At 46.1% G+C, this 13,461-nt stretch overlaps 1 protein-coding gene across 4 annotated transcripts in view; it reads right to left on the minus strand.

Moving 5' to 3' along the window:
- Positions 1-13,461, minus strand: part of Adhfe1 (alcohol dehydrogenase, iron containing 1) — a 33,761-nt gene that overhangs the window by 12,500 nt on the left and 7,800 nt on the right. For all 4 annotated transcript variants that reach the window (XM_005361895.3, XM_026786629.1, XM_026786630.1 and 1 more), the window contains exons 4-12: positions 12,906-12,959; positions 12,615-12,769; positions 12,292-12,488; positions 9,625-9,702; positions 8,064-8,169; positions 4,714-4,866; positions 3,307-3,405; positions 773-851; positions 465-561 (exon numbers count right to left, since the gene is read on the minus strand). In XM_005361895.3, the coding sequence (XP_005361952.1) occupies positions 465-561; positions 773-851; positions 3,307-3,405; positions 4,714-4,866; positions 8,064-8,169; positions 9,625-9,702; positions 12,292-12,488; positions 12,615-12,769; positions 12,906-12,959 (1,018 nt within the window). The remainder of the gene's footprint in view (positions 1-464; positions 562-772; positions 852-3,306; positions 3,406-4,713; positions 4,867-8,063; positions 8,170-9,624; positions 9,703-12,291; positions 12,489-12,614; positions 12,770-12,905; positions 12,960-13,461) is intronic.

The raw sequence follows: 13,461 nt of genomic DNA on the forward strand, positions 1-13,461 counted from the left end.
TTAACTATGCAGAGATGTGTTGTATTTAACTATGCAGAGATGTGTTGCATTTGTTCACATTGCGGAATATTCGTTTAACTATGTAAAGATGTGTGGCTGTTTTATCTTGCCTGTCTAGGACACCTGATTGGTCCAATTAAAAGCTGAATGGCCAATAGTGAGAAAGGAGGTATAAGTGGAACTTCTGGGCAGGGAGAGTAAGTAGGAGGAGGAATTTAGGCTTGAGGAAGAAAGAAGATGCCAGAGCCCCAGCCAGTCAGACATGGAGGAAGCAGGAAGTAGGGCACAGAGGATAAAGAAAAGGTGAAAAGCCCTGAGGCCGATGCAGAAGAATAAAAACAGGTCAAGTTAAAAGAACAAGTGTGACAAGCCTAAGCTAAGTCTCTCTCCGTGTCTTTGGTGGGTCAAGGACAATGCCAACATTCCATCTTGGAGGCCACAGATTTGTGAGTGATGGTTCATACCTAGTATTTCTGCCGTCTCCAGATGCCGCTCTGGAAACATCTGGGCAGTGAAGGTGAACACTGCTGGAGATGTGAGCACCACAGAAAGGCCATGGGGCTGCGGAGAGACGGACAGAAAAGCTTTCTTCCTTAGTATATGACTAGAGTACTCAGAACAGCCGAGAACTCGCAGCATGGGCTGGGGTGCAGCTTAGCTTAGCGATACAGTTCTTGCCAGTATGATAAGGTCCTGAATTCCATCCCCAGCCCTCCCCCACTAAAGATATACTTATAAGATTTAGTTGAGTAATTTATTATTATTTTTTTACCACCAGAGGGTGATCCACATTGTATTCCTTGGCTTTATATGTCTTCACTAAACCTGAAATTGGGTAAGACATGCCATGGCTGGAAAAGAAAAAAAAAATCTGTTGACACACAGATGCCAGAAATCAACAACACGGACATTGTTGTGGGAGCACCCTCTTGTCTCTGGACGGTATGGTTACCTACGTGATGTATTCTACAGGATGCATTTCTCAGATGCCCGGATGAACTGTGATGCTCTCCAACTTTAGGGTATTCGTTCACAAAAACCTCTGAGATGGTCAGACCCCAGTGATGAGGGAGTCCTATGTGCTGCCCAAAAGGCAAGCTGGACCTGCTAGTGACCCATTCTGTGAATAACTGACAGACTGTTTCAAGTGTTACATATCAATGGCGCTGAATTATAAAGCCTAGCCGACAAAGCTCGGCTATCCGGGTCTACTGAACTGACTTTCTCAGACCTCTGATGTGAGCTAAATCGAAAGCTCCTGCTTCTCCTAGTGACTGGATAACTTCAGAACGAACTTGACTCTCTTGGAAGCAGAAAGTTACTGCTGAGTATGCTCTCAAGAAGTGTTAGGGCTCATGGAGCTTTCAAAGGCAGCTGTATAGCGATACTTGACATTTTCAATGGTTTTTAATAGTTGTCTATGTTCTTTGTAGAACACACACAATAAGAATTATTCATACTATCTTTCCTTCTAGCCATTTTATGCATATATTTAATTTATGATCATATTGGACATATTTGTTTCTATATTTTTTCCTTTATTTTTTTATTTTGTGTGTTTTGCCTGCATGTTTATCTATGTACCCCATGCCTGCAGTGCCCTTGGAGGCCAGGAGACACATTGGACCATCCGCAACTGGAGTTACATGTGGCGGTAAACAGTCAAAGGGATGCTGAGAACTGAACCTAGGCCATTTGAAAGGGCAGCTGTTGATCTCCAAACCTCCGAGCCTCTCCCTGGGACCTGCGCACCTGTGCATATAATTTTGTACATTGCTTTTGTTGCCTAGTATTTTGTTTGTTTGTTTGTTCTAAGACAGTCTCATGTGGCCCAGGCTGACCTTGACCTGTGTAGCTGAGGATGACTTTAAAGCCCTCATCCTCCTGCCTATAGCTCTGAAGGACTAGGATTGCAGGTACGAGCCCCTGTGCCTGGTGTTCTATGCTGTTCTTTGCATTTTCCTGTATAAATCTGCTTTAAATACTATTCCTAATGACTTTATTTTATTAAGTACTATACATGCATCCAAAATGTTCAATCATAAATTACACTTAGGTGAACATTTTTATAAGGAAATCCATTTTACAGATCATGGATATTTATTTAGGCTAGATTCTTAAGAGTGAAACAGTGGGCCAAGGGAGGTAAACATTTTCAGGCTCTAGTACATTTTGTATACTTGCTTTGGGTGTAATAAATTCCTGCTCCTACACCACAGAGCTTGATGCTCACCACTGCCTTGCACCAGCAAAGCCCTGCTCAATTCTTAACATTCTCTGTTTATGATTTTAAAGCACTTTACCGATAACATTTCAGTCAAAGATTAATTTGGGACTATTAACGAAGATTCTGATTGCTCCCTCTCTCTTTTATGGGACAATCCCGCATTTGAGATTTTACAAATTGCAATACATAGCAAGATACAGAGACGCAAGAGCCCTCATACGATGCTGGTGTGAATGAAAAATGGTATAGGCACTAAAAAATTAATAAAAAATTTCCATAGACCCAGAAATTCCATTTATTTGTGTCAAGTAAGAGAAATAAAAATGTGCACACAAAATTTGTACAGTATATTATTTTTAGCAACAAATTTCCACCAGCTGATAACAGGTCAAATAAAATGTAGTATCTCAGCCAGACAGCGGTGGAGCACACCTTTAATCCCAGCAATCAGGAGGCAGAGGCAGGCGGATCTCTGTGAGTTCGAGGCCAGCCTGGTTTACAGAGTGAGTCCCAGGACAGGACAGACAAGGCTGTTACATAGAGAAACATTATCTTGGAAAAGAAAAAGAAAAGTTGCGTCTCCATATAATAGATTAGTATTTGGCTGTAAAAAAGAAGTGGTTCTAAGAGCATCCAAATAAAGCATGGCAGATGCAAAGGACCAGGTGCTTTTACGCCTTTAACGTGTCCCAACGGGGGAATTCCAGAGAAGGGAAGTTGCTCAGTGGTGTCTAGGCATCAAGGGAAGTGTTGGCTTTGGTGAGCTGAGGATGTGGGATTTTCTTGCGAGGCTAATAAAATGTTCTAAAACTAAAGGGTGCAGGACTCTGTGCACAGATTAAAAGCCATTGACTTACATACGCTTTAAACTAGCAGACTGTATAGCATATGAATTTAAAGCTGTCATAGGAAACCCATGACCTAATGAACTGAATTCAAATTAAGAAAATATTTGGGGAAACCTCAGATTTCTTCCTTGTACAGCATATTTAAAATTTGCCCCTTGTCCTGAACTATTAGATATTAAAATTTAGAAAACAGTACCTTGAGTTAAGAGAATAAATTGTGTGTTCGCTTACCACAAATGAACACCAGCGTTGCCAAAGCCGATGCCAGCGAAAGCGCTTGCCAAGTGCATACTAGACCTCGCTTCCAGATCCTCGGGGTTCCTGACAGCCCTGTTGGGTTACAGAAATACGGAGTGATGCCCCAACCTTGCCATTGTCTTCTGAATAAAGAGCTGCCTCAGGGAAAGGCAAGATGCGGGAGGAAAATTAGGCAGGTTACTCAAACAACCGCCTGTCTTCTCAATGAAAACCGAAGCAAACATATTTTTCTCATTAGCGGTCTCACCAAGGACATAATAAACACGCTGTCAGTCGCTCAGCTGACGGGAAGGGGCCGGGACCAGAGCCCCTACCTTGCACTGTGTGTGCGCTCTAGGGAGGTGACCTGGGACTCCCTCTTCGTCATCGGCCAATGATCCTGACGGTTGTGACCAGACTCAGTGTACACTCTCAGAGGGCACCAGGAGCCCTGTCACCCTAGGCTACCTGCAGGCCAAGCCAGCCTAGACATCTTTCTGTCTGTGACACTGATCCAGATTGAACTGTGTGTTCTTGCTGTTTCGGGAGTCTGTTCCCATTTTCTCTTTCATAAACAGTGGCTGTAAATACGTATACTTATATATTTGTATTCTTTAAAAAAATGAAAGGATTAGTCAACTTTTAAAATATTTCATTTAAACTTTTGTTTTTAGATACGAGGTCTTGTTACATTGCCCAGGCTAGTCTCGCGCTCCGATGCTTGAGTGACCCCGTGCCTCAGTTTCCCCAGTCATCGGGACTCCGGGTGCTGCTACCACACCCAGCTTGTACTTGTGTTCTTAAATCTTTTAAACCTCCCAGGAATCCTTTCACATTTCCTGTCTTTTCTGTCTCCTGAGTAGCTACATTTTTTTTCCTTCACTTTAATTCACGTGAGTTTTCTCCATGGGTGGCTCCCGCGTTCTCCATGGTTCTCATTCCGCTCATTCACTCCGGCTTCACCGCGGGAGCTGTTGTTCTGAAAGAGTTTTGCTTCGTAGCCCTGGCTGGTTTAGTACTCACTGCGTAGCACAGCCTGACCTCAAACTCGTGGCAATCCTCCTGCATCAGGCTCCCCCAAGTTCTTGAGTTACAGGTGTGTACTGCCATATCCGGCTAGTTTGGGGGCTTTGGTGAGCAAACCTCTCTTTATTTCATCTTCTTTACATTCTAGGCGCTTCAGTTGTTCTGAAACTGGTGCCTATTTGGACTGACAGGTCTAAGTTTCGCCTTCCTGACCTCAGCTCCCTTCAGAAGTCACTACTGACTGCCCTGGCGAGCAGACGATGTCACCATCCGGTCACCATGTCAGCTCTCCGTGTCAGCATCAGGCATGCCAGGTGTCACCAGAGAGCAGCTCACGAGTTTCTGTCCCAGCTCTTTCTCCCCAGGGTGACATACCTCTTCAGATACTTGGCAACAATCCGCAGTGCGTGGACTGCCCAGATGTCGCTGATTGGGTTGCTGCCCTGGTAGGCTGGCCGTTGGATGGGGTTGGAAGGGCAGGGGCTCCGCATGTTGTAGGGAATGGCTGTGTACGACTCCAGAGCATGGCTGCAGAGAAACGTAAACATAGAACAGGCATTGCCTTCCTCCTCACCCTTCATCCCTTGAAAGCTTATAGCTACATTTGGAATTTATTTATTTATTTATTTATTTAGTTAGTTAGTTAGTTAGTTTTTTTTGAGACAGGGTTTCTCTGTGTAACCGTGTAACCCAGCTGTCCTGGAACTCTCTGTAGACCAGGCTAGCCTCACAACTCAGAGATCCGCCTGCCTCTGCCTCCCGAGTGCTGGGATTAAAGGCGTGCGCCACCACTGCCTGGCCATTTTAAACTCTTCACCTGAGTCTATTTTTACTGTGCCTTACACTCAAGGTTGGCTCTGGATGTTTCAGAGCTGGCCCCCTTGCGGGCCTGTGCTCAGCTGCAGGTGTGACTAGATTCATCTAGTGAAAGACGCACGATGGCCTCAGTAGAACACAGATGATGTTTTGCCTGGTAGACTTCCCACTGTTAGATGGAGGATCCACTCTCTTCTCCAGGTGAGAAGCAGAAAAGGCACCTTCTGGACGAATTATAATAAACTAAGAAAAAACAATGCACTTGGTAGATGGATGCTCGTGGCTTTGAAGTTCTCAACCGGAACTGCAGGAGACGCGCAAGAGTCAACCTCACAAAGGGAGGGCGGAGCAGTATGAGTGGTTGGATCTGAAATGGCCCCCAAGGGGGTGAAAGAGAAGAGGTCCCTAGCCAATCCCCAGCCAATCCCCAGCCAATCCCTAGCCAATGGCCCTTTCGATAAGTAGTAAAGCTTTTAGTAAGTGAGGTCTAGTAGAGGGAAGTTAGGCCACAGGGTGCGTTGGAAGGGACAATGGAACTCTTTGTCCCTCCTTGTATTCTGACTGCCATGTGTTGCCACCATGATATCGTGTTCCACCATAGACTCGAAACAGCAAGGCCAAGTGACTGTGGACATATCTAAAACACAAAGCGAAATAATCCTTTCTTTTAAAAAAATGTTAAATGACTTATTTACTTTTCCTGTTTCTGTGCATTGTTGTGTCTGTGTGAAGGTGTCAGGTCCCTGGGAGCTGGAGTCACAGACAGTTGTGAGCTGTCATGTGGGGGCTGGGAATGGAACCCATGTCCCCTGAAAAAGCAGCTAATGTTCTTAGCCCCTGAGCCATCTCTTTAGCCCCAGCCTGTCTTCCTTCTAAGGTGGTGATTTCGGGTGTTTTGCCACAGTGATGGATAGCTCCATCATAAGCAGTGTTGATGTCTTCCTCCTCCCCCACCCCTCTGTAGACAGTGGCATCCCCCTGAGGTTATTGCTTGGGCCATGGTAGACTTATTATGGGCTTTATAGCTAGGGAGAGCAACTTTATTTCCATTATTCCTAAACAATCGGAGACATCTCATCAAATTTCTAACAACACTGAACAGGGTGGAGTTAGTTTTCTAGGTAATAGGACATAGGAACAGACCAGAGGTTAGACAGAATGATGGTTATTTCTAGCTCAGATGGACATCATTCGACAGCAATCAGAACCTGCGATGTCAGTCACATGCCCTGGGGGTAGTGCTGGGGATGAGAGTAAGGTGGCCCTGTCCTCACCAAGCTCACAGTGCACCAGGGGAGATGGGCAAAGGAAGGGCATGGTGCTAGAAGCCAGGCTCATACACCAGGGCTCAGGGCAGAGTGTCTGGTGTGTTGACCAGATTAGCAAGCAGATAATAGGACTGGAAGTAGAGCCAGGCTGTAACCCCCAAAGTCTACCCCTAGTGACATATTGCTATCAGCCAGGCTCCCCCTCCTCAAGGCTGCATGACTCTCAAAACAGCAGCACCAGCTGAGGACCAAGTGTTCCAACACGTGGGCCTGTGAGGGACATTTCAGACATAAGGAGTTGTTGCGTGCGTGCTGGCATATCGCAGTCTGGAAGCTTGTGAGAGAGGTGGAAAGACTATGGGTTGGATTTAGGAAAGCCTATCAGGAGGTTACTGCAATGGACTGAAGAACGGCCGAACAGCCGATGTAGCCTGAACCAAGGAGGAAGAATGAAGCCTGAGGAGACAGACAGGTGTGAGAGAGTCAAGGGGCCCAAGAAACTGGATCTGCCGAGTTTGGGCATGGTGGGAGAAGAGGAGTGTTATACCAAGTCCTGCTCCTGAGGAGATGGTGGATGCGGAAGAAGCTGTGGCACCAGGTGATTAAGAGAACGGCTTCACTGCACGGACTTTCATACGCCACCATTTTCAAAAGACCCCGCAGAGTACATTATAGCATGCCGATGCGAAGATGCAGTGTGTTGAAACACAATTGCTGGGATAAAAAAAAATACACACCACATACAGATGTTAAGAGATGCTGACAGCCAGGTGTGGTGTGAGGCACTCCTTTAATCTCAGCACTCTGGAGACCCAAGCGTATGGATCTCCATGAGTTCAAGGTCAGTCTGGTCTACTTAGTGAGTTCTAGGATAGTCAGGGCTGTATAGAGAGACCTTATCTCATAATTAAAAAAGAAACAAATCTTCTGATTTCGAGGACACAACATTCTTGTACCCGTGGATGGACTATGGTGGTTTGAGACTCGCAAGTGAAGAGCCAGGGTGCTACTCAAGGAGACTGGCAACGATGGCCTAGCTCGGGAACGGGATCTGCAGTAGGTATACAGATGGGATCTTGGCACATCACAGCTGAAACCACAGGCGCCTACTGTGAGTCCAGTCAAGTTCCTAAACCCTGGCAACCCAATCTCCTTTTCTCTTGCAAGAGTCTCACACTGCAGTGTTACAGAGAGGTGATGTGTGTAAGGTCCTGCGAGAGAGCACACATGCTGGTCCTCCAAGTCCTGAGAGCACACACGCTGGTCCTCCACCCCGGAAACACTAGCCACCTTTCCTGACCTCCCTTGACTGCAGCCTAATCCTTCCTCAGTCTGTGGCCATAGAGACAGGCGGTATAGTCCAGGAGCTTCATGTGATCTTAAACTGATCCTTTATCTGTGGCCCCACAGCCTCCGATGTTGTCCAGGGTGAGATAGACTGCCTGAGGTAGGCTTGAGGACTCTAATTTGACCACATCCAATCAGACATTTCCCTCTAGGAGAGGAGACAATGTCAGCCAATAGGAGGGGTGCTATACAGTTAATCAGGGAAGGGTTATCACTGCATACAGCCCCTTAGGTGGCAAAATACTGTTTACAGACCAGTCCTGAAAAGGCCCTCTGGGTGGCAGTGGTACCTACCAAAGGACATCAAAGCCACTGTTGGCCACCACCTGGCAGGGCATGTGCAGGGTGTGCAGAGGGTCAACTAGTCCCAGTGTGGGCTTGATGGCTCGCGAAGCAATGCCTAAAACATAAGGAATTTTAGTATGTTAAAGGCGTGGGCTCCCTTAAGAATGAAGTAGCCTTAGGACCATACATTTAAAAGCAAAAGTATGAGAAAAGATGCATTTTCATGTCGTGACACCAGGAGCAGTGGAGAGTGACTGGGCCCTGAACCCGTGCTCTCAGGGTTGTGCTGGCTGGCTTCCAGAATCCCAGGGGCCAGTTTGTGTAGCTCTTTCAGCTGCCTGGAGGAGGGACACTGCTGGCCCTGCTGGCAGTGCTTACTACACAGAAACTGGCAGGGATGCAAACCAGGGCTTATTTCTCATTCGGTTCTAAATGTTCACTAGCATACCCCTGGCTGTTGTTCTACTCCTGGCTGTGCGGCAGTGGACAGGTCGCTTAACCACCCAGAGTTAGCCTAAGACTAGGCCTTACACAGGTGTGCACACACACATACACACACATGCGCATCACTTAAAGCTATAAGAATAAAGATTAGATAATATGTACATAAGCAAAAACTGTAAGGCTGAATTTAAATGCTGCTTGTTTCGGTTTTTGTTAATAATGTCAAGGGGCATGTAATTTAACTAAGAGAAAGAAGTTACTCTGGACATAGCTGAACATCAGCTTATTCTGCTGCAAAGGCGTATATTGCGCCAAACTCAAGGAGGGGGTCATTCCTACCACAGCATTCAAGGGTCAAGCAGTAGCCCCCAAAAGACTAAGAAGATGGAAACAGAAGTGAACTGGGGTGGGCCTGTAGGGATCGGCTGGGATGGGACTCAGACAACATTGTGGACTTATGGGATGTCTAGGCTCTTGATTGGCCATGAGTATTTGTTAAAACCCATCAAACAGACTCTTAAAAAGTACACATCTCATTGTATAAAATCATGCTTTGATAAACTAATTTAAAATGTTAAAAAATGTCAAAGAGAGGAAACACCCATTTACCATCGATACAACCACTGATATGGGTAGGGGTATGGCCTACTAAAATTCATGGCATTCAGGGCTGGGGAGATGACTCGGTGGCTAACAGCAATTATTGCTCTTTCAAAGGACCTAAGTTCGGATCCTAGCACCCAGGTAAAGTGGCTCATGCCTGCCTGTAACTCCAGCTCCAGGGGATCTGACACCAGCTGGCCTGCAAAGGCATATTCTCACAGCAGTGGAATACATTCCCACATGCATGCATATATATATATATATATATATGGAGATGGAGATCCATGGCATTTTGATAAGCTTTTCAGGTAAGCTTCTTAACAAGAAGCTTATAAGCCTATTTTTACACATTCTTGAGAAGAGAAAAATGTATATTTGAGTTCCCTTAATTCCTTGATTTCTAAATAACAGCCTCAAAGACAAGGAAGTAAGGTAGAAAGGTGAGAAAGAGAGAGAGAGAGAGAGAGAGAGAGAGAGAGAGAGAGAGAGAGAATTTCAAAAGAATTATGAATAGAATTCTTACCAGTTTTGACTTTCAAACGTTCATAGTCAAAAATGGCAACCCCTGTAGTCTCACTGCCGGTTCCTGAGGTGGTTGGAACTTGAACAAAATAATATTAATATTAGAAGGGATCTGAACAGAGGTCAGCAGAGACACTTAATTCCACATCAGAAACGAGGAGCAAAGACTGAAAAGGAGTATCCCTGACCTGTTTGTCTGACATCTGTGTAACATATACGCTAAGGAGTCATGTGACATCCATGTTGCATTAATACACATGTGTATGTACTCATCAGCATATTATGTCTGTGACTACATTAGCATGCATGTAGGCAGTCTGTATCTGCGCTAGCACATAACATACATTATGATGTTTGAATGTTCTTAATGTATATCATATCTTTTTTATTTGTATTTTCAAGACAAGGTTTCTGTGTGTAGCTTTGGAGCCTGTCCTGGAACTCTCTCTGTAAACCAGGGTGGTCTTGAACTCACAGAGATCCACCTGCTTCTGCCTCCCAAGAGCTGGGATTAAAGGTGTGTGCCGCTACAGCCCAGCTTATATCGTATCTTTTAACATGTGGTCTGCTTAACATTTACATGACTTCTACATTTGTTAACACGACATACATGGTTTCGAGACTTCATGGGACCAAACCAGGCCCTCCACATGTGGGAGACAGAGGTGAAGCTTGGACTATCTGAGGGGCCTCTGGCAGTAGGACCGGGAGCTATTCCTGGTACATGAGCTAGCTTGTTAAAGGCCATTCCCTAGGGTGGGATGCCATGCTCAGCCTTAATGTAGGGTAGAGGACCTTGTTCTGCCCCAACTTAATGTGCCAGACTTTGTTGACTCTCTACGAGAGCTCTTGCCTGCTGGGATGAGTAGTTTGGGGGTGGGCTGGGGGGGAAGTGCAGGGGAGCAGGAGGAGAGGTTGGAGGGAGAACTGTGGTTGGAATATGAAAAAAAATAGATATATACATGGCTTCATTAACATGTATATATGCTTAATACACATGCTTAATATGCATGCTATTTGTATATATACAAATATATTTTGTGAATTTATATTGAACATATGATAAATTAACATACATGTATTGTTAACGTGCATGTATATTTAACATGCATGCTGTGGAAGACTGTGGACCCCCAGACCTTGAATTTCTTGTGACCCCTGTCTGCTGGAGTAAACAATTTTGCTTTCCTATGCTTGCAGCTGTTTTGAGCAAACAACTTGTTTTGCAGCTGCTCTGAGCACCTCAGGAGTTCCTGATGGCAGAGGAGTGGTTTCTGGTGGGTTTGCAGCTGAGAGTTAGGGAGTGGTCACTGGTCAAAGAGAGCCTACATAAGCTGCCCTGGAACACAATAAAGCGGAAATTCTAGGCGTTACCTGTGTCTCTGTCTGTCTGTCTGTCTGTCTGTCTGTCTGTCTCTCTCTCTCTCTCTGTGTTTCAGTCTCCAGCCCCTTGCTTGACTCTCGAACCATACCATAGCGTTTAGAGCAGGCATTGTGCTACAGCATGCTGTCTGTATCTGTGTGAACAGGTTTTATACACATATTGTCTGTGTCCGCACTAACATGAAACTGTGTTGAATATATGATCTCTGTTGTAACATGCATGTATGATAATACGTCAGTATTAACATGTGAGGATTAATCATACCTATATGGAAAGTCCGTTTCATATAACCAGCAATGAGCTCTGGAAAGCCTGGTTCTCTAGAGCCAGAGATCAAGTTGCCCAGCACCTCTGGTAGGAACACGAGCACATCCTGTCTCTAAAAGACATCTTTATTCCCTCTTGGCAACGGGCGCAGGAACGAGCTGCCTGTGCTGGGCCCTGTGGTTTTGTAGTTCGGTCAAGTTTCTAAACTTTACTAATCACCTCTCTGTGTGACGCCGGCACGGTTTCACCAGTGGGTTCCATTGGCCAGACTCCAATTATGCTGCTCCCCGCTGATCCCTCGTTCACGTCACAGCAGTTCAGCTGCCAACGACTCCCTCAAGTCCCTACCAAGACTGCTTACAACAGGGGCAGAAGGGAGAGCAGGGATGACTTACACAGCATGTCCCGCTATTTCTAGTCACTGCGTTTTAACAACAGAGCTTCTATGTGTGTGCTAATGGCTGTAGAAACGAGAGGGAAGAAACGACTAGGAAGCCCCAAGGCCCCCGCCCCCAGGAACAGTCAAGCCATTTTTGATATGGATTTGTGCACTGGGCACACGCACATGCCGGCCACATGTCCAGGCAAGACACAGAGCTCTAGGTCAGCTGGAGAGCCATTGTGTAGAAGAAAGGGCAGAGCCACTGAGAGAAAACAGCAATTGTCCTCCCCCGATTCCGTGGTGGCTTGGGGATGAGACCAAGCAGATGGGTCTGGGGACAAGGCTGCCAACAGAGGTTCCTACCAAATGTCAGTGAGGATCCTTCCTCCTCTGTGCAGTGACACCACGGCCTGAAACTGCACGCTTCCTCCAAACTGACCCAATTGCCTACCTATGCGATGGTGAAGGTCAGAGTTTTCAGATAAGCCATGGCTGCCCGCTTTGTTCTCTAATTAACGCATTGATTTGATTAGAAAGGAACAGAGCAGAGGTTCTGGAAATGTAGACCTTGAAATCAACAGCTAGGGCTAGCGTAGTACCCAAGGTCTCCTAAAGCGAAGGCGCAGAGTGTTTACCTGCGATCAGCGGTTTCAGAGGCACGGTCACCGGTTTCCCCTTCCCAATGGGGGCATTGACATAATCGAGGAACTCAGAGCGGGGGCTGGACGCATACAGGTTAGCGGCCTTACAGGTGTCCATGGTGGAGCCCCCGCCTACAGCCACGTACGCATCAAAGGCTCCCTTTTTGGCGAACTCAATCGCATCCATGAAGCTTGGAGAACGGAAAACAAAAGAGCCTTATGATATGTATTTACACACACTACCATGCTGCTCCATAAGGCCTGGGCAAATTTTCCACGGCGGCCATCTTGCTGGCTTCTGCACGCTAAGACCTTACCTTCCGTCTGTGGGCTCCACCCTCACACCATCGTAGACCTGAAAGCTGATGTTACTCCTCACCAGGGAGTCCAGAACTGTTTGCACAGGAGGGAGCTGGGCGAGGTTCCTGTCTGTCATCAAGCAGACCTTCTTAGCGCCCATATTCTGTAGATCCTGTAATAGAAAGACACCGCGCTAGATACTTTGGGTGAGTTTCACGTGCTCTTTAGGAACACAGAATTCGATCATTGTCTGTTAATACTCATGTTTACGAGATGTAACAGAGGCCACCGACGTCACAAATACTTGCCATGCCTACTTCCTTTGTGACTCCTGCCCCGTATCTAATATTTGAAACAGCCATCTGAAAAGAGAAAAAGAGATTAGGTGTATTAGAGTTGGCCGATGGATTCCTGAAAGCCAGAGACGACGCCTCACGGTTTAGAGAATAAATGATAAGTTCTTTAGCACGGTCCTCTGCTCTCTCAGCTCTGGCTTCCCGCTTCTTTAAGCAAACCTTGGCTCCAGTCACACTGAAATTGTGTATTTGTCTTTTCCCAAGCAAATAAATTCTCACTTGTTTCTTCAGCTTCAAACATCTGGCCTCCCTAACCCCCGCATCGAAATTAACTCTCAAATTTCCTGCTTTCCAGTGTAAATGTCTGTTCCGCAGTTTTTGCCCCTTTATTTATCCAGCCCTTGTCTGCGTCTATACACACCCGCGTAGCATCCCACCCACTCCACTGAGGCGGGCTTTGCGGAAGGCCTTCTGCTGGACTCTAAATCAAAGTTGCATGGGCTTTTGAGTTCACACACAAAAGCAGAGTTTCACACTAACACACATAGGCTACTTTTTTTTTTTTTTT

This window comes from Microtus ochrogaster, linkage group LG5 (genome assembly GCF_000317375.1).
Source record: "Microtus ochrogaster isolate Prairie Vole_2 linkage group LG5, MicOch1.0, whole genome shotgun sequence".
Lineage (NCBI taxonomy): Eukaryota > Metazoa > Chordata > Mammalia > Rodentia > Cricetidae > Microtus > Microtus ochrogaster.